The sequence below is a fragment of the Danio rerio genome, chromosome 6, assembly GCF_049306965.1.
Source record: "Danio rerio strain Tuebingen ecotype United States chromosome 6, GRCz12tu, whole genome shotgun sequence".
NCBI lineage: Eukaryota > Metazoa > Chordata > Actinopteri > Cypriniformes > Danionidae > Danio > Danio rerio.
In genome coordinates this window covers 19,418,153-19,442,649 of record NC_133181.1, presented here as the reverse complement: position 1 = coordinate 19,442,649, position 24,497 = coordinate 19,418,153, and the positions used below count along the sequence as shown (strand labels likewise).

At 35.7% G+C, this 24,497-nt stretch overlaps 1 protein-coding gene across 5 annotated transcripts in view; it reads right to left on the bottom strand.

Annotated features, from left to right (window-relative positions):
• The window catches only part of stk11ip (serine/threonine kinase 11 interacting protein), a 43,434-nt gene that overhangs the window by 1,294 nt on the left and 17,643 nt on the right, over positions 1-24,497 (bottom strand). For 2 of the 5 annotated variants that reach the window (XM_073953418.1, XM_005166228.6), the window contains exons 18-25: positions 21,000-21,160; positions 20,627-20,912; positions 20,211-20,311; positions 18,673-18,770; positions 17,338-17,516; positions 9,539-9,623; positions 8,925-9,007; positions 559-767 (exon numbers count right to left, since the gene is read on the bottom strand). In XM_073953418.1, coding sequence (XP_073809519.1) covers positions 559-767; positions 8,925-9,007; positions 9,539-9,623; positions 17,338-17,516; positions 18,673-18,770; positions 20,211-20,311; positions 20,627-20,912; positions 21,000-21,160 — 1,202 coding nt within the window. Of the gene's footprint in view, positions 1-558; positions 768-8,924; positions 9,008-9,521; positions 9,699-17,315; positions 17,517-18,672; positions 18,771-20,210; positions 20,312-20,626; positions 20,913-20,999; positions 21,161-24,497 lie in introns of all 5 variants that reach the window. The other 3 variants (XR_012407462.1, XR_012407461.1, NM_200288.2) reach the window with 3 other exon arrangements.

Below are 24,497 nucleotides of genomic sequence, written 5' to 3'. Positions count from 1 at the left end.
CAAAAAGAAGAAAAAAGGAAAACTGCAGTTAAACTCAGAATTATTAGCCCCTCTTTGAATTTTTTTTAAATATTGGTTTTATTTGGGCTAGAATAAAAGTATTTTTAAATTTTTTTAAAAACATCTTCAGGTCAAAACTATTAGACCTTTTAAGCTATATTTTTTGATAGTCTACAGAACAAACCATCATTATACAATAACTTGCCTAATTACCCTATCTTTCCTAGTTAGCCCAATTAACCTAGTTAAACCTTTAAATGTCGCTTTAGGTTAAATACTAGTATACAAAAATATATCTATTTAAATATTATGTAGTAATCATGGCAAATATCAAATAAATCAGTTATTAGAAATGAGTTATTAAAACTATTGTTTAGAAATGTGTCAAAAAATATCTCTGTTACACTAACGGCTAATAATTCAGGGGGGCTAATAGTTCTGACTTCAACTGTAGTGTAAACGTCCACTTGTATCCATATTGTAGCCATTGCATTCAATTATCTAATTCAGAGAATTAGTTTCTACTGTATTCTGTACTGTAATGTTGGACTCACACACCTCATCATACAGTTTTATGTCCACCTTGCATGGATTGGATGAGAACAGATGGATGGAACTAACACAACTGATTGGCTGAGTTTCCTGTATGGTCACTGTCCCACTGCTTATCTGGTCTCCAGGTTGGCTCTTGCTCCATTGGTGGTCTTCATCAAGGAGAAACAGCATTTCTTTGGTAGCAAGTACACTCACAGAGTCCAAAGATTCATCTTGGAAAAAAAAACAACAACCTTTTAAAACAACAACAACCTTTTAAAATCTGCAGGCAATGCTGAATTGTGGAAGACTTGGTCTTCAAGCTGTTAAGGTATAGGTTGTTTTTAATCACGTGGTTCTGGTGATAAGCAAAATTGAGAGGGCAGGAAGTAAACAACTGAAAGGGAGACATAGAGGAAAGTCTGTATTTTTGCAATTACCTTTTTTCATTTATTATACCTTATTTCCATGGAGATATAAATAGAAAATAATCACATATTTGGGCATGGCCAAGTTTTCTACTGAACTAAAATTTATTTGTCTGTCGAGGTGGTAATGTATATACTGTATAAGCTATAACTTTACATGAAAAAAATACTATAGTAAATAAATTATTCAAAGGGCTTCAGTTTTCTACGCTATAAGTACACACCATAACAATGCACCATAGTTTACACTATTGCTAAAGTATTTATTACAGTTTATCAGTTTACTATGCTACAGTATTTTGTCTCATTCATTAACAACGAGTTGTACACATTATACACTTTACTATGTGGTTCAAAAACAAGTTTATTATAAATTACTACAGTTTTCCCCATACGAATATCTTTCAGACATCACAAAATATTAGCTGAACACACACAAAAGTGTAGACGCATAGTCTACATTATTATTTTTTTATTTCTGTAAGGGGGAAAAACTGCTCCACAATAATAACTCTCAAGTTTTAATAATAATAATTCCTTACATTTATATAGCGCTTTTCTGGACACTCAAAGCACTTTACACATTTTTGGGGATCCCCTCATCCACCACCAGTGTGCAGCATCCAACTGGATGATGTGATGGCAGCCATATTGCACCAGACCGCACACTACACACCAGCTGATTGGTTATTATGCAATGTGCATAATATTGCCTATTATGACATGAGGATGGTTAAGAGGTCATGATGGACATGCAGTGACCAGTGGGAAAATTTGGAAATTTGGAAAGCATGCCGGGGATAAACCCATTCTGGGATTTTTAATGAGTTGGGACCTCGGTTTAACTCTGCTTAACTTCTTATCTCAATAGACAGTGCTCACTGAGCAGTATAGAGTCCCCATCAATATACTGGGGCATTAGGACCCACACAAACCGCAGGTTGAACGTCTCCTACTGGCCTCACTAACACCACTTCCGGCAGCAACCTAGTTTTCCCATGTGGTCTCCCATCTAGGTACAGACCGTGCGCAGCCCTGCTTAGCTTCATTGGGCGACCATGTGAGAGTTGCAGAGAGCTAGCTGCCGGCTATTGTCACAAGGGTTGCATATCTTTTTGCTCTGTCGATGAACTTACCATCAACAAACATTCATCGCTGCTGCCTTTATAGACGTTAATGCTATGGTTGTTTATTCCACCAAAACTCTAGAAAAGATGTGGATTACTGTAAAACAGGATGGATATTTCGTTACAGCCATTACATAGCAGTTATGTTATTTATATTCTCCTGGATTTTGTATGAGTGTGGTGGTGTTTGAATTTGATTTTTATAGAACACAATAACATAATACACTTATCTAGGCCTGTATATAATTTTTATTGATGCTGTCAAATGAATGATTGCATTTAAAAAAGTATGTACACGTGTGTACTGAATACATTTTTTATTATTTGCCGCCTTTTCTTCCTTTTTTTCAGCCAGTTTCTTGAACTTTTCACCCTTTATGAGCAAAACCTTTTGGAAGTCTATAAAAGCTTTTTGGCATTTCTTACTTTGGCCGATTTAAATAATTAGAAACAACATAAAACAGAAACATTTTGATGTTCTGATAACAATTCCTATGTAGAATAATTACTTCCTGGCCTCCATCTGAATTTTGCATGTTATCAATGACGTCATGTAAAAACAACCTATAAAACTGTCAGCAAAAAAATTTACATGCAGCTTGGATAAAGCAACAGAAGCTTCAGTGGGTGGATGTAGTAGTTTGAGGTGTGATGGTCTATTCTTGTTTAAAGGCACATACACTACCGGTCAAAAGTTTGGGGTCAGTAGGATTTTTAAATGTTTTAAAACAAGCTTCTCCTGCTTACCAAGGCTGCATTTATTTATTCAAAAATACAATACATATTGTAAAATTGTGAAATTTTATTGCACTATAAAAATGTTCAAAAGTAGTTTATAATTTATTGAATAATTTATTCCAGTGATTTTAATGATGAATTTTCAACTTCACTACTCTATTCTTCAGTCACATGATCCTTCAGAAATCACTCTAATATTAATAATTTTTGTTATTATTATAATTATAATAATAATAATTATTATTATAATTATTATAATTATAATTATTATTATTATCATTATTATTATTAATGGCAATAGCAATAAAATCAACAATGACTGGAGTAATAATTTCATTTGAAACTACACATAAATAAATAAACATTTAACAAATAAGTATTAAATTTTTTTTTCAATTAATTAAATGCTGCCTTGATGAACATAATAATTTTATTTAAACTATTAAATAAAATTAATAATAAAAAAACTGACCTCAAACTTGTGACTGGTAGTGTACGTAACTTTTTGCCACTAGAGGGCGCATAATCACAACAAACAAAAGCACAGTCTGATTACGCAGGGACTGAGAGTGAAATCAGAGGAGTTGTCATCTTCATTATATTCTGCAGATGCTGAAATATCATGAATGTATTAAAGCAGGGGTGTTCAACCCTAATCCAGGAGTTCTACTTTCCTGCAGAGTTCAGCTGCAACACTAAACAAACACACCTGTCTTTAATTACCATGTCCTTCAGCTCCTACTTAGTTGGTTTAGTTATGTTTGATCTAATGCTGAAATAAGCTGTGCTACAAGCTCTCTTCTTTGCTGGTTTTAATTTGCTTAAAAAGGACAGCTCTATCATGGTTAACTGACCTCATGTTTGTCCAAACTAAAGGCCCGTGCACACCGTGACATTTTTTTGCATTTTTTTGCTTGTTCGAGTCACCAGTAACTTTGACAACAAGCGTGTGAACTTCCTCTCTTCCTCTTCTTCTGTGTTACAAGCAGGTGTCGGAAGCTTAAAGTTATGTAGCGCCATCTAACGTCAAGGAGTGATTTTTGCATACTCTTATGCTTGACACAAGTGAAAATCACTTGGGTTTGAACGCGGAAAAACGTCTCGTAAAACACTGACGATAAACGCAAACGAAAAGCGTCCCAGTGTAGGAGCCTTCAGGTTGCCACCAATAGCTGACGAAACATTAGCTGATGAGAAAAGGCCAGTTGGCATTTCTATGTGGAGTTTGCATGATCTCCCCATGTTCGCGCAGGTTTTCTCCACAGTGCAAAGACATGTGGTCTAAGGCTTCATTTACACTGCAGATCTAGATGGTCAATTCCGATTTTGTGACTGTATTTGATTATTTTAATGACCTGCTTACATCGGCTTTTAAAAGTGACTCATATCTGATCGTCTGCATTTACACATTACACGGCAAAGGTGCAATGACCAGGAAAAAAAAGAGCGGGCGCTGACTAACAACTGATAATTAAAGAGTGCTCTTTTCTCTATTCCTGTATGTAATCTGTTCACAGCTTTTGACAAGCTTTTTTACTCTAGTTTATGACAGAAAGGTTCTCATTTGTCCATCTTCTTTTGATATATAGGCTTTTTTTAACTTTTTGGCATCTTAATGTAATGTCCATGGCGTGATTTATGCATGTGATGTAGTTATGCGCTAGTTTTATATTAGTTTATATTGGTTACGTGGCAGACATTGCACTCTCTCGCTCTCATGAACATGCTTAAATACCTGTGCTATATAAATATATGAAAGCTGTTAAGTCCTAGTGTATGAGACCACGGCCTGAATCTCATTTGAGTAAATCGGAATCCAGGTGATTTGTTCCTGCTTACACGTACATGGGCCATATCAGATCTGTGCCATATGGTAGGAAAAAAATGGGAATTGGGTCACTTGAACAGTGCAGTGTATATGCGGCCTAAGTGAATTGAATAAACTAAAATGTTAATAGAGTATGAGTATGTGTGTGAATGAGTGTGTATGGATTTTTCCTAGTAATGGGTTCTGGCTTGAAAGGCATCTGCTGCGTAAAATATATGTGAGAATAGTTGGTGGTTCATTCCACTGTGGCGACCTCTCAAAAAGAGACAAAGGAAAATGAATGAATGGTTTGTCGCAGAAAAAAAAAACTGCAGTCTGTCATTTTTAATTTAGACACTATATTTATTTTTTATTACATATGTAGTCTATAGCAAATATCTGTGTCTTTTCAGCACAAAGCTTTGTTTACTAAGAAATGACAAGTTAGCTACTAAACTAAATCACAAATTTGGAAATTTGGACTGCGCTCAATGAAAGAGGTAGCTGAGCACATTCATTTAACCCATTTGTATTGTCCATTGCACTTGGGCTGTTTTATTCATTCATTCATTTTTTTCGGCTTAGTCCCTTTATTAATCTGGGGTCACCACAGCGGAATGAACCGCCAACTTATCCAGCATATGTTTTACGCAGCGGATGCCTTTCTAGCAGCAACCCATCTCTGGGAAACATCCGTACACACTCATTCACACTCATACACTACGGACAATTTAGCCTACCCAATTCACCTGTACCACATGTCTGGACTGTGGGGAAAAGTGGAGCACCTGGAGAAAACCCACATAAACACGGGGTTGAACAAGCAAACTCGTACAGAAACGCCAACTGACCCAGCCGAGGCTCGAACCAGCGACCTTCTTGCTGTAAGTTGACAGCACTACCTACTGTGCCACTGTGTCACAAGGCTGTTTTATTTTAGTCTTTTATTGTTTTGTATATTTTAGTTTATATTATTTTCATTTCATTCTAAACGTTTTCCCAAATCTTCCCTCCTGTCTGCTGCTTATGTATATAATATGTCAACAGTAAAACAGATTGAGTTTTAATAGCCAGACTTCCTCTTCTTTTTATGAATGCACTATAGCCAAGCAAAGGTGAAACTGACATTGCAAAATGGCTCAAATTTTAAATAATTTTTATTAATCAAAATAAGGCAAGAACACAGCTTTGCACACTGAATTATTATTATTTACATGCTCAACAATTGTTTTAGTTCTTTTTCAGCACAAACATCTTCCACACTGCTGCTTCAAAAATAACATACATAAACTGCAGCTGCAACCCTCATAAAAAACTGAAAAACCATCATTTAAAAACAAAAGCACGTCAGATGCATATCACCGACAACAGTACAGCACAGCAGAGCACAGCTCAATGACCACCCACAGAGATTAAGTACTTGCAGAGAAGAGAACAAAATGTCTGTTGTTATGATATTAGATGTGCTTTCTGTTTATTCTTCAAAGTTTGGTGGCATGCATGTTAGTGTTAATGAGCGTTTTGGCATGCGCACAAAACTGAAATCACAAATAACTATGTGAAACAGTCTGTGAGTGGGAGAAAAAAGGGCATCGGTGATGTTTCAGGATGTTCCTGTCTTTTTTTTTTTAAATCCGTGGGTTTGGTCACACCAGCTGAATACTTATCACATCACAAGTCTAGCATGCTGCGAGCCCTTTGGGCAGGGGAAGAGTCAGCCAGCAGGATACTGAGCTCTTGAAAGCTGAACCAGCCGCTCACAGTTGGATCACTCTCTCAAGAAGAATCAGATAAATCTGTTTTCTATGACTCTCCCTTTTTCAGTCAAGACCCTAGAGTTTGGTTCCAAGGATAACAACAGGACCCTAATAAAAGCAAACCCTGATAGATATACCTTTATGTCCTAGTGTTAACCTGGGAAGAACTATTCTGCGTGAATCATTAAAGACCTGTAATGTGTGAATCACGCTGGAGAATAGATGAACTGAAAAGAACATGTGCTAAAAGAACCATAAACAGCCTGGAGAAGAACATCACACCCAAGTTAAGCATTATCTTCTCTAATAATCTCTAATTCTCTAAATGCATCAGATACAAATCATTCTCTGAGTCTACCAGCACACATTCTGCCATTTATAGCTCCATCACAGACATGCCCATACATGCTGTAGTGGCCATGCTGCTCTAAATGCTCAAAAGGCCAAATATCGACAAATTCTTAAATCAAGAAGCATTTTATAGAAAAGTAAAAAATATTGTCTTGTTTTCAGGAATGTGTCAAAATTAAGCAAGTTTAAAAGGTAAATATTCTGCCAATATCGTAAGCAAAATAAACTTAATTAAAAAAAAAACAATATTATCTTGCTCACCCCCTTGGCAGATAGGGGTACACCATGCATATCTCTTGGGAGAAAAAATAAAATAAAATTAGCATTTAAAATTAGCATTAGCATTTCTAATTGAGTTTGACAAACCACATGTAGAAACACTCTATAAGCACCAGACACATTATCTAAACATCATCTTACAAGGACTCAATAAGGAAAACTACACTCACTGGCTACTTTATTAGGTACATCTTACTAGTACCAGGTTGGACTCCCTTTTGTCTTAATCCTTGGCATAGATTCAACCAGGTACTGGAAACATTCCCCAAAGATTTTTGTCCATATTAACATGATTGCATCACACAGTTGCTTCAGATTTGTTGGCTGCACATCTATGATGCTAATCTCCCATTCCATCACATCCCCAAGGTGCTCCATTGGATTGAGTTCTGATGACTTTGGAGGACATTTGAGTACAGTAAACTCATTGTCCAGTTCAAGAAACCAGTCCGAGATGATTCACGCTTTATGAAATGGTGCGTTATCCTGCTGGAAGTAGCCATCAGAAGATGGGTACACTGTGGTCATAAAGGGATGGACATGGTCAGCAACAACACTCAGGTAGGCTGTGGCATTGACACAATGCTCTATTGGAACCCAAAGTGTGCCACAAAATATCCCTCACACCATCACACCACCAGCCTGAACCATTGATACAAGACAGGATGGATCTATGCTTTCATGTTGTTGATGCCAAATTCTGACCCTACCATCCGAATGCCACAAAAAAATCGAGACTCATCAGACCAGGCAATGTTTTTCAATTCTTCTATTGTCCAATTTTGGTTAGCTTGTGCAAATTTTAGCCTCAGTTTCCTGTTCTTGGCTAACAGGCGTGGCACCCGGAATGGTCTTCTGCTGCGGTAGCCCATCCGCCTCAAGGTTTGACGTGTTGTGCATTTAAAGATGCTCTTCTGCATCCCTTGAACTTAACGAATGGTTATTTGAGTTACTGTTGCCTTTCTGTCATCTCAAACCAGTCTGGTCATTCTCCTCTGACCTCTGGCATCAACAAGGCATTTGCACCCACAGAACTGCCACTCACTGGATATTTTTTCTTTTTTTCGGACCATTCTCTGTAAATCCTAGAGATGGTTGTGTGTGAAAATCCCAGTAGATCAGCAATTCCTGAAATACAGTACTCAGACCAGCTGTCTGGTACCAACAACCATGTTTAAAGTCACCTTTCTTCCCTATTCTGATGCATGGTTTGAACTGCATAAACCGTGTTTACATGCCTAAATGCATTAAATTGCTGCCATGCGATTGGCTGATTATAAATTTGCATTAATGTGCAGTTGGACAGGTGTACCGAATAAACTGGCCAGTCAGTGTATATTTACCTGTGAATGTACCACATACCACTTGTTTTCTTCAATCTTATACAATATGTTTCTGTGTTATGTTATAGTGCTTGTATAGTGTGTCTCAGGTTATGTGTATATTTTGAGTATTTATAGTAGAAGTACAGTTATCGTTAGATTACCACTATGGTATCGTAGTTATGTATAGGTTTAAAATATTTCTTACGCTCAGTGTTGTTTTTAATATTTACGATTGTTTATTTAGCACCGTGGTCCTGTGAGACATGACATTTGGTTCCACTGTATGTCTACACATGTAGTGGAATGACAATACAGCTCAACTTGAACTCAATTCACACAATTGTGACTTATTATACCTGAAAACAAGACAATATCTGTTTTGCTCATCTAGAAGGTGCTTCTTTAAGAATTACAAGATATTTGGACTAGGAACAAGACAAAACCTCGAAGTAAGAAAAGCATTTTTGGACTGCATATAATTTCTTATTTTGCTCCTCACGCTTTGCTTGGCTTTTGCAACAGAAGCATTTTGGAAGAAGAAGATAAAAGCTTTCATACTGAACAACATAAACACTCACCTTGCTGAAGGAATGCTAAGAGGTAGCGGAAAGGAGGGTGGCTTTCTTCATCACATGGAAGGCTGTCTTCACAGACTAGGCGCCTACAGGACAAAGATAAGATTTTTTTTACAAATGATTTATAGAGTTATGTTTACCTTGGGATCACAAACTAAAATGTTTAACTAAACCATACAATTAATAAAGTCATAATAGTCTCGCGTTTTTGGATTTAAAGGGATAGTTTGCGCACCATCACTTACTCACCCTTTACCTGTTCCAAAACCCTATTTGAGTTTCTTTCTTCTGTTAAACACAAAAAAGGAAATTTTGAAAAAAGCTGGAAACCTGTAACCATTGACTTTCTTAGTATTTGTTTATCCTACTATAAAAGTAAAAGCTTACATTTCCAACTTTCTTCAACTGAATAAACTCGTAAAAAGTTTGGAACCACTTAAGGGTGAGTAAATAATGAGAAATGTTAAATTTTGGGTGAACTCTCCCTCTAGGAATAGGCTTTGGGTACAACAGACAGACAAAAACATGAAAGCAAAAGAAAACACAAACAAAAGCCTACAGCAAAGACAAAGAGAGGAGTTGGAGAGGGAAAATGCCTGCCTCTTTGTACTGCATACCAGAGGTGGTGCTGTGGGTTGAGTCGAGTGGTGGAGATTCCCTTCAGCTTGCTGTCAGACTTGGGGGCCAATTCCCTTGCAACTTCTACAATAAGGCAGAGAGCTGTAATGAGTACGAATTTTCACACCAGTTTTTTTTTTTCTTATACCTTAAACTAGCCTTACCAAACAGCTTTCACAATTATGCTCACATAATTGCTGCATGACATTATACTAGACTGCACTGTCCATTTAATTAAACTATTTAGTATAATTAAACAATTTAGCATTTAATAGACCGAACAAATGTCATAGTTAATCTCCTTTATAAAGCTGAACGCAGAACCTACCCTCTTTACACAATGTTATTACAAACACACAGATGACTAAATGCCTAACATTATTCATTTTACATTAAATAACGGACAGACAGACAGACAGAAAGACAGACAGACAGACAGCCAGCCAGCCAGACAGATAGACAGGTTTACACATTTAAATAAATAGGTACTGTACAATTAACTGTAATTACAGAAACTTGTGATTAAATCAGTTTTTATGTTTGTTCTTATGTTGTCTCATGTTGTTACTACGTTATGCATAATTCTATAAACTGTGCTTGTTTGTAGCTTGTATCTCTAAATAATGGTGGTATTGAATTAATAAAAAGTAGCTTTTACAATGCATTGCTGTGAAGTAAAGGTAAACATGGAAGTAGTTTTTCAAGGTTGTTTGGAAGGTTGACTGCCTGATAAGAGCCTCAAGTACTGTAGCAGAGAAAAGGCACAGAAGTCAGCCACTGGATTTAAAACTCAAGTGTAAATGACCAAATAATGCAGAGCATGGCTTTCTTCCTTTACCTTAAAATCTCATGTACCTGTAAATTATATTGTTCTCCTTTAGATAATACTTACTAAATGTTGATAACTGCGGATAAAAGAAACCCCTGACAGGCCACAACAGCTACTATTAGGAATGCGCAATACCAGTTATTTTCTTTCCGATCCAAGAAGTATTGCAGTTCTCTATAACAATACTTCAATTAAATATTTTATAGTGATTTTATAATGGTTTTTAATCACCTTCAGTAATGTATTTAAATAAAATACAACAGACATAATTCTTTTTTATGTTTATTAAATTGTTTAACATTATTAAATGAAAATTGGCTATAAACAGCAAGGGCTCTATCATGCACCCGGCGTAATAACGTGCAAAACATGTATGGTGCAATTTGTTTGCTATTTTCAGACCAGTGCAACCCTAATTTTCACGGTTTGCGACATGTTGTTTAAATGGCAAATCCATTTGTGCCACTTTGTGGACTCATAAAAGATGTTTGTTAAGGTGCATTGTTTGTGCGTTGCTATTTTGAGGACCTGAAATAGACATCATTGACCAACTAAAACCTGGTCTAAAGTCCAGTGCCTCCATGCCGCCTTTATGTCAAGGGGACTTTTTTTTCAGTTTATTCAGGACAATTTGCATTTTCATAATGTTGCTATTATGAAAAGTATTATTTATTATTTATGTATATTTATATTTGTTTTACAAGTTTAGATTTGTCCACCTGTCGGGTTTTGGAGATGTATGCGTCACTATATGGAGCATAAGAATAGGATGTGCATTTGGATATAACTCTTTGTAACTTTTGACCACACTTCCCTATTATTGTTCATTTATTCGTTTGCTGGAAATTAGAACTGAATTTCGAAATAGTTTTGAAAGAAATCTCTGCACTTAACAAATTAAATTAAATATGTAGGCTGATGGATGTCTTCAGTAGAGTGCGTACAACACTGTATCCTTATCTACGAAAGTAAAAGAGTAGATTAAAAGTAAAGAGGCAGAATAGAGGAGGCTAGTTCTTTATTCTCGCACTGCAGATGGTTTGTTTAACCGTTTTCTCATAGTGAAGCATAATATTTTTCCATTCACGAAGTCCACAATGTAAAGAGCAAATACACCATGGCGTGACAACTCCTAAAGGGAATGTAAGATAAGACTCTGATTGGTTTAATGCACGTTATGCTCAAAACACACCCATAACTTAATAAGAGAATAAGCACAACCCTGTTAGACTGTGCAGCGCGTCTCAAACCATATTTTTCTGTCCTAAAAATAGCAAAAGTGGATTCCAGCATGCCTTTAATGGTTTTTCCTCATGCGCTATAGACTTTGTACCTAGATCGTTAAAAAATATTTTTTGACTAATCAGTGGCATACTGTTTTGTGACAAGTGTCACACAAAGCCTCAACTTTATTAACTGAAGTAAAATAGCTCCAAAGTAAGCTTCTTTTTTGTTCAGTCGTGATGACCAAAGCCCCACACTCAAGTTTTAAAACCTGCGCTGGGTGTGTGCACTGTGTACTGTGCTTTGAACATGTGAGGCTATGAGCAAACACTGACCCATTAGCGGAGTTACAGCGAAGGAATATTATAGTTCCCATTCCTGTCCCTATTTTAGTACATATTTATTTAATATGCGGCACTTTCATTGTTACTAATATTAAAATATTCTAAAATCAGTGATCACTCATTAAGAAAAAAAAAAAACAGAAAAGATTGATAAAAGGAACAAGCTGCCCACCCCTGGCTACTATTGAATAAGGAAACAGTGTAAAACTCTGTGCTGTTCCCAAATGTTGTTGTCTGTGACTTTTTTCACATCTGTCTTCCAAGTGATTGCTTATGACTCTAACAAGCACAATTTGCCAACAAGCTTGTCTCAGCACTATCCAACTTGAATCACGTATGACTTGAAGGGTGGGGATGTTAGACCCAAATTGTGCGCTTACTTTAAAATGTAGACTAATCCATCAATGTTTCTGAGTCAATTTAGGTGTGTAGATCCCTGCAGGTTTCTAAACTACTAAATGACACAGACACACTTTGATGTGGACTACACTGAAAGTAAAGGTTTTGCAGGTCAGTAGATGACTCAGATGTGCTAATAGCTTATATGGATTTGATTCAATAAAGACTACTTGGTTCAAGTAGTTTGACCTATTTATTTATAAATCTTGTTCAAACAGTAGGAACAATTCATAAGTAATACTACAGTGGTTGCATTATATGCTGATTTACATTCAGCCAGTGAGCAATAATTGAACTGAAATATTTGTATTTTATTAATTTATTGTATATTATTTATTTTTAAACCAATATTTTGTGGTTTATATACATTTTTGTCACATTTAGCACTCAACCTAAAATTATTTAATATATACACCAAAAATGAAGCACATGATTCCTAATGTGGAAACTCTCAAAGAACTATTAAATCTTTTTTTGTGAATTAAAAAAAAATTACTGTAGAGCTACATTTAGCAAAGAACTTCTTCTACAAAATATGTGCTTTAGAAAGCATCTCAACTGGGTGAAGTTCTCATAATGTCATATAATCATGCAGGGACAAAGTTACTGAATGATCGAAAGGAAATGTTGTGGTGTGAGATGCATTGTGAGAGAGTGCATTGCACAAATCATAGCTAGATCACCATTTTGCAAATGATACTGTACATCTAGTCGAGATAAAAGCACAGGACAGCATGCATCAGTCTCACAACACTTGGCTAAAAATTTAAAAATACATGTAAATAAATGTAAAAGCCTGAATACCCACTTGTCTGTGAATAATAATAATAATAATAATAATAATAATAATAATAATAATAATAATAATAATAATAATTATTATTATTATTATTATTATCATCATTATTATTATATTTTACTGTTGATATTCAAGCACAGACATTATGCTTCAGTATTCTAAAACTTGTAAAGTGTGAAAATTTTATTTTTGTTTCAAGTGCCTTTTGCGCTATGCTGATGCAACTTGCAATGCAATGAGCAATGACAGTCACCCCCCTCAAAGGTGATTCTCTAAAGAGAGGAGCATGTTCAACATCAGGTTACTTTCTCTGAAATGTTAAAAAGATAGAGGAGTTCCTTTGTCCCAAAAGGTCTTCCAGCTCTATAATGGCACTGAGAAGGTGTGCTGGAATTAAACGACTGAGTTACTACCCCATATCATAACAGTACTGGGACTGCCACACACACACAGAATTCCTATATGTATATATATGTATTTACATTTTTTTTTTTTACCCATGATTTATTACATTTATAGCTTCGAAGTATTTAAAGTGTTTTTCTATTCAGAGTGAGTGTGTTTGTGTCTAGGAATTTTATGTTTTGGAAACTTGGATGACTGAATTTCCTTCGCGATGAAAAAAAGTATCTAATAAAGTATCTAACTAACTAACTACCTAACTAACTAACTTACAATAACTCATCAATATATATAACAAAAGCAACTTATAATAACCTATCTTTGCATTAAGCACATCCTTTAAAAATTCAGAAAGTCAGCCATTATCAAACATCTTATGTTGATGCTTTTGAAAAACAACCCCAACACAACGGCACTACTAACCCAAAGAGACAATGATTCTTGAGTGAAATTTCAGACAGAGTTTCAAAAAACATCCTGGAAGGGTAATGTCTTGACAGAAAATAGAGGCCCATAACGTTTTTTCTAGTGCTTTAGGCATATTGAAAAACCACAAAAACGAAACCTAATCAGTTATGGAATAAATGGATTAGCGTGGGAAAAAAAGTGTCAGTTTCATTGTTTAGGTCAATGTGTGGAGTCTTCTTCTGTATTCAGGTCAATGTTTTGTGTTGCTGCTGCTGCACTATGATCTTTGCAACGCCCTTTTTTCATACACAACTTTTTTTTGTATATGGTGAAAATGAACACCATCTACAAGATAACTATAATGAACTATGAATGTAAATATTCCTTAAAGGCTGGTTGCAACTAGTTTTTGAAATATGAAAAAGGGTTAGCTATCTGTCATTTTTCAAATCTTTTTACTTCCTTATAATTCTTATTTAATTATTTATTTATTATTTAATCACTTTTTAATGCTATGCCAGCATCAAGCCCATGTTTACAGTGATCTCAGATTAAACTGAAAAACATATGCAAATAACAAGTTTTAAAAGACATTTCAAATTAACACTAGACAAAAATACATTTTAAAGATTCCACACAAAGAAATTGAGGGTAGCTGAATATAAGGGTTCAGTATACACTCACCAGCCACTTTATCAGGTACACCTATCCAACTGCTCTATAAAGCAAATTTCTAATCAGTAAAATCACATGGCAGCAACTCAATGCATTTAGGGATGTAGACATGGTCAAGATGATCTACTACAGTTCAAACCCAGCATAATAATGGGGAAGAAAGGTGATTTAAGTGACTTTTAGCGTGGCGTGGTTGTTGGTGCCAGATGGGTTAGTCTGAGTATTTCAGAAACTGCTAATCTACAGGAATTTTCACGCACAAGCATCTCTAGGGTCCGAAAAAAATAAAATCTAGTGAGCGGCTGTTCTGTGGGTGCAAATGCCTTGTTGATAGCAGAGGTCAGAGGAGAATGGCTAGACTGGTTTGAGATGACAGAAAGGCAACAGTAACTCAAATAACCCGAAATATTTAACCTTGAACTCGTTAAGTTCAAGGGATGCAGAAGAGCATCTCTGAACGCACAACACATCCAACCTTGAGGCAAATAGTCTACAGCAGCAGAAGACAACACCGGGTGCCACTCCTGTCAGCTAAGAACGGGAAACTGAGGTTATAATTTGCACAGGCTCACCAAAATTGGACAACAGAAGATTGGAAAAACTGCCTGGTCTGACGAGTCTTGATTTTTGCTGCAACATTTTGGTGGTAGGGTCAGAATTTGGCATCAACAACATAAAAACATGGATGCATAAATGGTTTATGTTGGGGGTGGTGGTGTAATGATGTGGGGGATATTTCCTTGGCACACTTTGGGCCTATTAATACCAATTGAGCTCATCGTGTCAATGCCACAGCCTACCTGAGTATTGTTGCTGACCCTATTCATCTTTTTATAACCACAGTGTACCCATCTCCTGATCGTTACTTCCAGCAGGATTGTACACCATGTAATAAACAGTGGGTTATTTCAGACTGATTTCTTGAACTTTACAATGAGTTCACTGTAATCAAATGGTCTCTACAGTCACCAGCGCTCAATCCAATAGAGCAGTGGTCCCCAACCTTTTTCTTACTGTGGACCGGTCAACGCTTGACAATTTTACTGCAGACCAGGGGAGTTGAAATAATAATAATAATAATAATAATAATAATAATATTAATAATAATAATAAACGTGAATCCACTGTGTACTCATATGGAACTTTATTAGCACATTACTCCAACATTACAATGCTATTATAACATTAGGAAGTAATAACTTTATTAACACATTGCTCCAACAATATAACATATTATAACATTAAAAACTGTCCGTAACGCTAAATCAATGGGAGCCCTGAGCTTGTTTCTTTGCAACGAGATGGTCCCATCTGGGGATAATGGCAGACTAAAGCCCCTTTCACACATACAGACCTTTGTTTGTTGCGGTTTATGAGAATAAAAGCCTTTGAATATTTTTCCAGACATATTTAGGTGCTAGAAATTAGGCAGATAACGTTTATATGTTCATCTTAATGCCAACCGTGTAAATAATTATCGATAAGATGCTTATGATAAGCCGTTGTTTGTTTACATTCAAGCTTTAAGTGTGCCCGTACAACAAATGAAAAAAAATCATGCAAGTCCAATATGCCTCTATTCACACGCCGACCCAACAAATCCAGTTTGGCTTCAAATACAGCTACTTTATCTGCCAACTTAAAGATAATTAATTCTTGTGCGGCCCAGTACTGATTAATCGGGGGTTGGGGACCACTGCAATAAAGCACATTTGGGATGTGGTGGAACGGCAAATCTGCAGCAACTGCATGATGCTATCATGTCAATATAGACCAAAATCTCTCAGGAATATTTCCAGTACCATGTTGAATCTGTGCCACGAAAGATTAAGACAGTTCTGAAGGCAAAAGAGGGTCCAAACTGGTATTAGTATGGTGTACCTATTAAAGTGGCCAGTGAGTCTAAATGACACAACGTGAGCCTTAAATCCATTTCCATGTTATTTTGTAAATCCTGTGAGTGTGAAATCCTGATGCAAAAACAAGGCAATTTGAACAAAACAGACTCTGACAATCCACGCGGGACCATTAATACGCACATTCTAGGCACCATTTGATTGGACACATTTCCTAGTGAGATTACAACAATATTTATTTTTTTCCTCTTATTTATGCTTTATAGTATATCCCACTGTAGGTTGGACTTTGAAAATTGAACAGGCTTTAAAGAAGAGTAAGAAGTTCTGTGAAGCCACTTATCTGTTCACAGCGAGCCAGAATGCAAAATGCGGGATATATGGGTTATAAATGTATTCAATTCCACCCCGAAGATACATGAAAAGCTAGTCACTTTACAAGGAAAGATGCATGTTTGTGTGTGTGAGCATCAGACACTGAAATAAGTTGCGGAAGCATCAGTGCAGAGCTATTATTATTCATAATGCTTCAAAATACAATCAAAACAGCTCAAATTATATTGAGCCAATTTCTGAGGTTGAAAAGGGACCTGTAAAATATGTTTCTAGAGACTTTTTGCCCTTAGCTAAGCCACACACCTCCTATTCAGACGACACCTTTAAACAAACAAGTTAAAAACAGCTCTGAATAAAGAACCGTTCATCAAGAAAGAACATCTTTTGTTCACTTTGTCATGGTGAATTGCTAACCAATCAATCAACTTGCTAAACCATTGCTCACCAACATATTTTTAATGCGCAAGTCTTTTCTACTTCTCGTTTCCTTCTAAGAAACCACACAGTGTGAAAAAGGAAGTCTTGCCTGTAAGCTTGCTGAAAAACCATTTGCAGCGGGCGCTGTTTCGCACAAGTAATGTGTACGCTGCTTCCCCTTCGCCAAACTCCAGGTGTATAGTCTGAGAACCCAAACCCACCTCCAGATAGCTGAGCTCACACAACTGATGACTTTCTCTTTTCCGCAGCCAGTCTGAAGGTTGCCCTCTGCAACAGAAAATAAATACTCTTGTAAATCATGAGCCAAGTTGATAAATGCAGTATATTATGAAAAATACAGTATATATTATAGCTGTTTTAATTGTTTTTCTATTCATTATTTAAAAACAGGATACATTTCCTTTGTCCATTAAGTGACAGGCATAAGATAGTTCAGATGGTGTTAAATTTATAAAAGTAAAATTTCATTTCACGAACAAAGACAAAGGTTGAAGAAATTGTTAAATGTATAGTTCCTCCATTCAGACATGATATCTATTTAGAATAACCACTTAATTCACATGGTAGTGGGATCTTTAAGGTTTTAAATAAACATCATTATTTATCATGGAACAATATAAGAATGAGTAAATAAAGATAATTTCAGGTGAACTATTCTATCGGTCATTTAAACACTGCAAGATGCACCATGTACCATCATGTTAAGGGTGTGAAAAGGCACAAGAACTGAGTGCAGATGCATCATTCTGTACTTCAATTGGAAATCCATTTATCCCTGTACATACCAATGTTCTACTCAAGAATGAACAAGTTTGGATTAGTATGAAATGGTGTAACACTGCAAACTACAAGATTGCAAGGATGATTAAGTGTACATTTTGCAATATTTGTCAATTTGTCAATCTGTTGATTTGTCAAAAAAGAAAACCTCACCAAAAAAAGGTCAAGACATAATGTACCCTGTTAAGGGCTGAAGTCATTTTGTACATTAAAAACAATTGGCGTGGTGTGATGTATGTAAAGTCAATAAAAATAATGTGTTGGATTTTTAAAACACTCTCTTATCACAAGTCTGCAACATACTTAAAGTTAAGGCAGGTTAAGGATTTAGGTTTTGGTTTTCTCCTAAAATGTTGTATCAGTGCTGTATTGTTGATACCAGGAAACTTTGTGCTCATCATATTTTTCTTCTTATAAATAAGATAAAAATACTGATATAAAAGTCCAAAAGCAACATTATGTGTTTTAACATGGATTTTTCATTCACGTTCTCAATTTCTCTTTTTTTATATCACTTACCCAATTTGATGTTGTGCGCACACATGACTATTACATTCACCCAACATTAGCATATTTAAAGATTTTAGTTGACAATACCTAGCTTCTGTTTTATAGCCTCCACTTAACTGAAAAAATAACTTACTCAGACTGTGAGGTGATTTCTAAGATGTAGATGTATTGGTCTGACACAACCATGAGGGAATGGAACTCCACTGCATCTCCAAACTTCACAATTGACATCTGAAAAAAGTGAAAACACAAAAATGGTAAAGGGAAGATTTTAAACAGAGCACTTACAAATTAAGCATTTACTTAACACATTCATTAATGATGGATAAAAACTCAAGCATATTTGGAACATAAACAAAAGAATGCATTGGTTAGTTTAATGGAATTAGGATTTTGAGTGCTATTAAAACATTAGAATTTAAACTTAACAAAAGGAGACTATTTATGAATTTTGAGAAATTAAAAGGCGAGTGTGAAGGGAGTGTGCCAAATCAAATGTAAATAAAATAATTGTGCTGCTCTGGGTTTCCTTGTTTTTTTGGAAAAAAACAAATGGTTAAGGCAGAAACACACCCTTGTGTTTGAAAAATGTACCCTAGACAGGATGAAAGTCTGATTATTGCCTGGATATGATCAACTATGATATATAGTGGAAAACAGAGGCTGCTCTACCATTCCTTTAATAAGACAGTTGCATCACGCCATGGTGCACTTGCTATTTACATGACAGACTTTGCAAGTGGAATAACTGAATGCTTCACTAGCGAGAAAACAGTTAAACCGACCATCTGCAGCGAGAGGATAAAGAACGACCCTCCTCCATTCGGCCTCTTTACACTATACTTTACTTTTACTCCTTTTCTTTTGTGGATAAAGAAAACGGTGTTGTACTTGTTCCACTGAATACATCCATCAGCCAACATATTTAATTTAGTTTGTTAAGTGCAAAGATTTGTTTCATAACTATTTCTAAATGCAGATCTAATTTACAGCAAACAAATTAATAAACAATAATAAAGAAGTGTGTTCAAAAAACTGAGTTATATCCGAACACATTGTTCTTATGCCCCATTTGCTCTAAAACCCGAGAGGTGGACAAATCTAAACTTGTTTTTAATAAAACAAATATAAATATGCTTATAATAAATAACACTAATAATAGTAGTAATAATAATATTACTAATATATACAAAAGTAAATTGTCATGAATAAACTGAAAAAAGCCCCCTGAGATGAAAAAGGCATGGAGGCAAGTGTTTTTATATTTATGTAGAAAATAATAATTTTGGTAATATTTTCAGCTGGTGTATTGCGCAGTCTATTTCAGTTCCTCAAAGTAGCAATGCACCAACAATGGGCCCTAACACACCTCATTTATAGATCGGCACACCCATGAGTCCACAAAGTGGTGCAAATGGATTTGCTATTTAAACAACGGGCTGCAAAACCGGCAAATAAGGGTTGCATTGGTTTGCAAACAGCAACAAATCTCACCAAACACATCATGTGCCTTATTGCAACAGGTGTATGATAGGGCCCTATATCTTTAAGACACTAAAGTTTATTGGTTGTGTAATTTAAATCAAGCTCTTTACAATTCTAATCTCCCTGTTAGTTAATAGTTAATGTTATTTTTCTAGTCAGTGTTATTGGTGGCTATGTTAAGAGTGCCTTTAAAAAGCAGCGAAGCTCCTCTTCTCCCCCAAACACTTCCACATCCAGGAATAGTTGAAGCCGATGATCCACAGCTTCTGAAAGCAGGTCAAACTGAGCTGAAAAGAAAAATAAAAACAGGAAAAAAAATGACCTTCTATTCTGTAATTCCGGTCATGTTTACAAAACACTCCACTACAGTACTTAACTGACCATTCTAAAACAGGCCTAGCTTAGGCCAGTAACTATACAGTAGCAATTTACAAAGATAGTTTTAATCCATCTTTGTTTGTTTGTTTCTTTGTATTTTTAAAGGCCTCAATGCTAATGTGTTTAGAAAATAATAAAATTATATACACCATCATGTAGGCTTTATATTTTGAGCCATAGCAGTTTCTTCCTATCTTCTTATTATCTTTTAATAGACCGCCTACCAGTGTTTGGTCCTCCGGTATACTTTGGTGACAGCAGTGCCTGCTTTTCATAGCTGTTGCAGCAGGATTTGTCAGCCAAGTTCTCCTTCATTCCCTCTGAGTCACTTTGCGCTTCTCCATCAGTTATGCTGAAGTTGATTAGTGGAGAGGTTCTCTGCTCAGCTTCATTCTGATTGGGAAAACAATTAGACAGAAAACTATGGGCTGTGTGAAAGTAAGCTCCCTCTGTAGAGACCTCTGATTGCTGAGTCAAATGAAGTGGGCTCCCGTGGGATAGGACCAAACTCTGAAGGAATGAAGCCAATTAAGATTAATTAACAAATGAAGCAGTATACATGGACCAATATTAATAATATTAAACAAACATAAATACCTGGACCTCGCTGTGCTGGAGATGGTCAGCATTATCCCGGTCATCAAAAGTAAAGTATCTCTCACCATTTTGTTCAAATGGTGTACTGGTGGAAGGAGTTGATTGGGCAGCTAACTGAACCACATGATCGCTATTGCACTCTGAGCAGATGACAGTGCACTCTGTAAAAAATCATCAGCCAGTCAATCACTATGACATATGTTAAGTCTAAAGCTTTTGATGTATCCAGACAATCTAATTCAGTTCAGTTATTAAAACAAGACTGAAGCTTAAAAGACAAATCAATATGACACACTCATGTCATTCAAGGTTAAACTCCTTACAGAATAGTCTTTGACAATACATTTTCTTTTTACTTTGGACTTATTATAAGAGCGTTAACGCTTTCAAAATAAACACCTTCACTGATCTCTCCCCCATGCAGAAACAATCATGTGTTTAGTCCAGATGATCTGCAGGACACCAAACAGACTGAAAACAGCTGAACAAATGTCCCAGAGCCTCCGGGGCGTGTCAAAGCACGTTTCAAAACTATGCAGTGCATGGAAAGATGAAATGTGTAACAAACCAATCATTAAAATCAAAACAGCTGAGAGTAAAAAAAAAACAACATTCTACAATTAAAAGTTTTATACTGAAAATGGGTCAAATATTATATTCACTGGCTGCTTGATAGAGTCCCAAGCTCTCACACCCAACAATTGGCAACCTTTCAGTATTCAGGCAATTCTTTACTGGCATATTTTATCCAGGTTCTATCATGCTCCAACAAGATGATTAAACAGTCATGATAAGTTTGATTCATGTTTTTTTCCCCTAGAGGTGCCGCCATGGTACTAACGAGCATCAATTAGCTAGTATAGTCTAAGGTTGTCATGGTACTATAAATTTAGGCCACCATACTATACTCGCTGAAGTATCATGATATCAGGTAGTATTGCGATACTGTATTAATACATAAATCAAATCTTTGAAAAGCAAATTGTCACAAATACTATATTTTATATGTTATAGTTAGTGGTGGGCTGTTATCGGCATTAACGTGCTTTGTTGACGCAAGACTCTTATTGGGCAATAAAATAAATATCGCCGTTAATCTATTCTCTAATAATAAATATTGAAAAATAAATAAAAAATATCAAATAATTAAATATCGCCGTTAATTTATTCTCAAAGTTGGATTGGGAGCTGGGTCTATTCTACGCAAGCTATGATGACTTTCACCTTGATATTTTAGCGTAGATGTATACCTGGCCGAATCGCACTGTTGGTGGCGAGAACGAGTCTTCAAACCTGTGTGTATTCCTGCTGTGAAATTACTACATCAAACGTGACGTGCAAACATGGATGCAGTTCGCTAGAGTAAATCTGATTAATCTTAGCTCCACCTCTAACTATCAGGCTCCTGTAGAGTTTATGTGTTCAAATAAAGCATACAAATAAAAATGAACCGGGTGCTTTTTAAAATGAATGGCGGTGATTGAAAGTCAAACTGGTGAGCCGTCTGACAAAAAAGTGCCCTACTGACTAAAATCAGCAGGATGCCTTTCTGGATCTTTCACTTACTTCGAAGACACTACTGACTATGTTTACATGGACATATGTAATCTAGTTATTTGCCTTAATTTAATTAAGTTGTTTACGTGAAGTGCTTTCATGTAAGACTTTCTTGTAATTTTGGATGACTTTGAGGGTGAAACTGCAGTTCGACAGTTTCACCTTCACTCATTTCATTCATGGGGCTGTGACAAACTGGGTAATTAGACGTAAATGAGAAGTACGAGCTGGTGAAAGTGTATGGAATTTAATAACGCACGCTAAATGCAGAGAAAAAGCTTCCGCATTTTGCGATGTGTGTGTGTGTACGGTCCTTTGCTGACAACTAATATATGCATATTCCACGTCTTAATTCCATTTCTGTTTAGTTCAGTTATGACTTTAGTCAGATTAAGGTAATCAAAAATCGGCCTACAGTTCAAAATTTATGTTTAACTGTAAAAACAGTTACTAAACACAAGTACATCTTATTGAAAATTATTTATTTTCATCACCAATTATCATAGTAGAACAATTCCTCAAGCAGTTTGTGATGCATTTTGGAAACAGGAGATGAGCCCCTGGTCTAATCTGCCACCTGGCTCAAGAAACACATTCTCAAAGACTTACTTTTAGTCATTAATTGGGTAGCACACATATTCTGAATGCCTCTGGCAGAATTCAAATGAGCCATTTTATTCTAGACTAATCTAGATTATTTCCAAGATTACAGTGAGATTAATCTAGATAAAAAAAATAATAATTTATGCCCACCTATAGTTATAATACAGAAATTTAACTTAAAATTCCTTTATTATTGAAAACCTATAATTTGTAGATATTTTGTATCTGGACATTTCCATTTTTTTGCCGTGGCCGTTGTAGCTAATCATATTCACAGGAACAAAACTGAACTGATTTAGATGTGTGTTTGAAGCATCAGAAAATGTGCAATACCATAAACAGCACAAATACTAAACACATATATTGATTATTTGCACAAATGTGTGAGCAGACTTTTCCACACGCAACATGAACTATTGTAGAATAGTTAATGACGATACTACCGTTTACAAACTACAGAGGCACCACCAGTATTTTGGAGCCATAGTATCGCATAGCAACCAAAGTACAGGTATACCGTGCAACCCTAGAACAGTCAACCTGCATATTGAAATACTGTGTTTAATTGCAGTAACAGTTACGACTGTATTAGATACAGGGTTAATACACATTTTCACTACTTAAATTTCTATGATTTTTTCTTGACTTAATGTTTAATGTAATGTCTATGTATACATGGTAAATAATAATAAAAAACAATGCATGTTTAAAAGTATTATAGCATATCATAAAACACACAACAATCTATTTAGTTTGAATTAATTTTTTATATATATTTTATGTAAGATTTATTTAGATAATGCTTACACATGGCGGTTCATTCCCGCTGTGCCACATCTAAAATTGAGACTAAGCCCAAGAAAAATGAATTAATAAATGAATGCTTACACAGCAATTATGATGTGAGACCATGTTTTTGGCCGAAGACAGAAAAGAAGTAAAAACAACTGACCTATATTCAAGTTTACAGATATTTGTTAAACTAATTTCCATGACTTTTCCAAGACTTTGTGGGCTTTTCTTTTTTCCAAAACTTTTCCAGGCCTCAAAAATGTCAAACCTCAATGACTTTTCCAGGTTTTTCATGACCGTACATGGTTTCCGCTACATTCATTCTTCCATGGTGGGGTGCCACGCCAAAATTCATCCCGCCATGGCTACATTACAGCTTTTCATTCAAAACATTCAGTCATGTTTAGTTTTTTTAAATAGCGGGTGATGATCGCACCAAAACGTATTAAAAGGTAAGTGAATTTTAACAGCGCAAACTTTTCTGTAACCGTTGTAGTGCTGTGTGTTATTTGTTTAACCCTTTGAGGTCACTTGCTAACTGGCTGA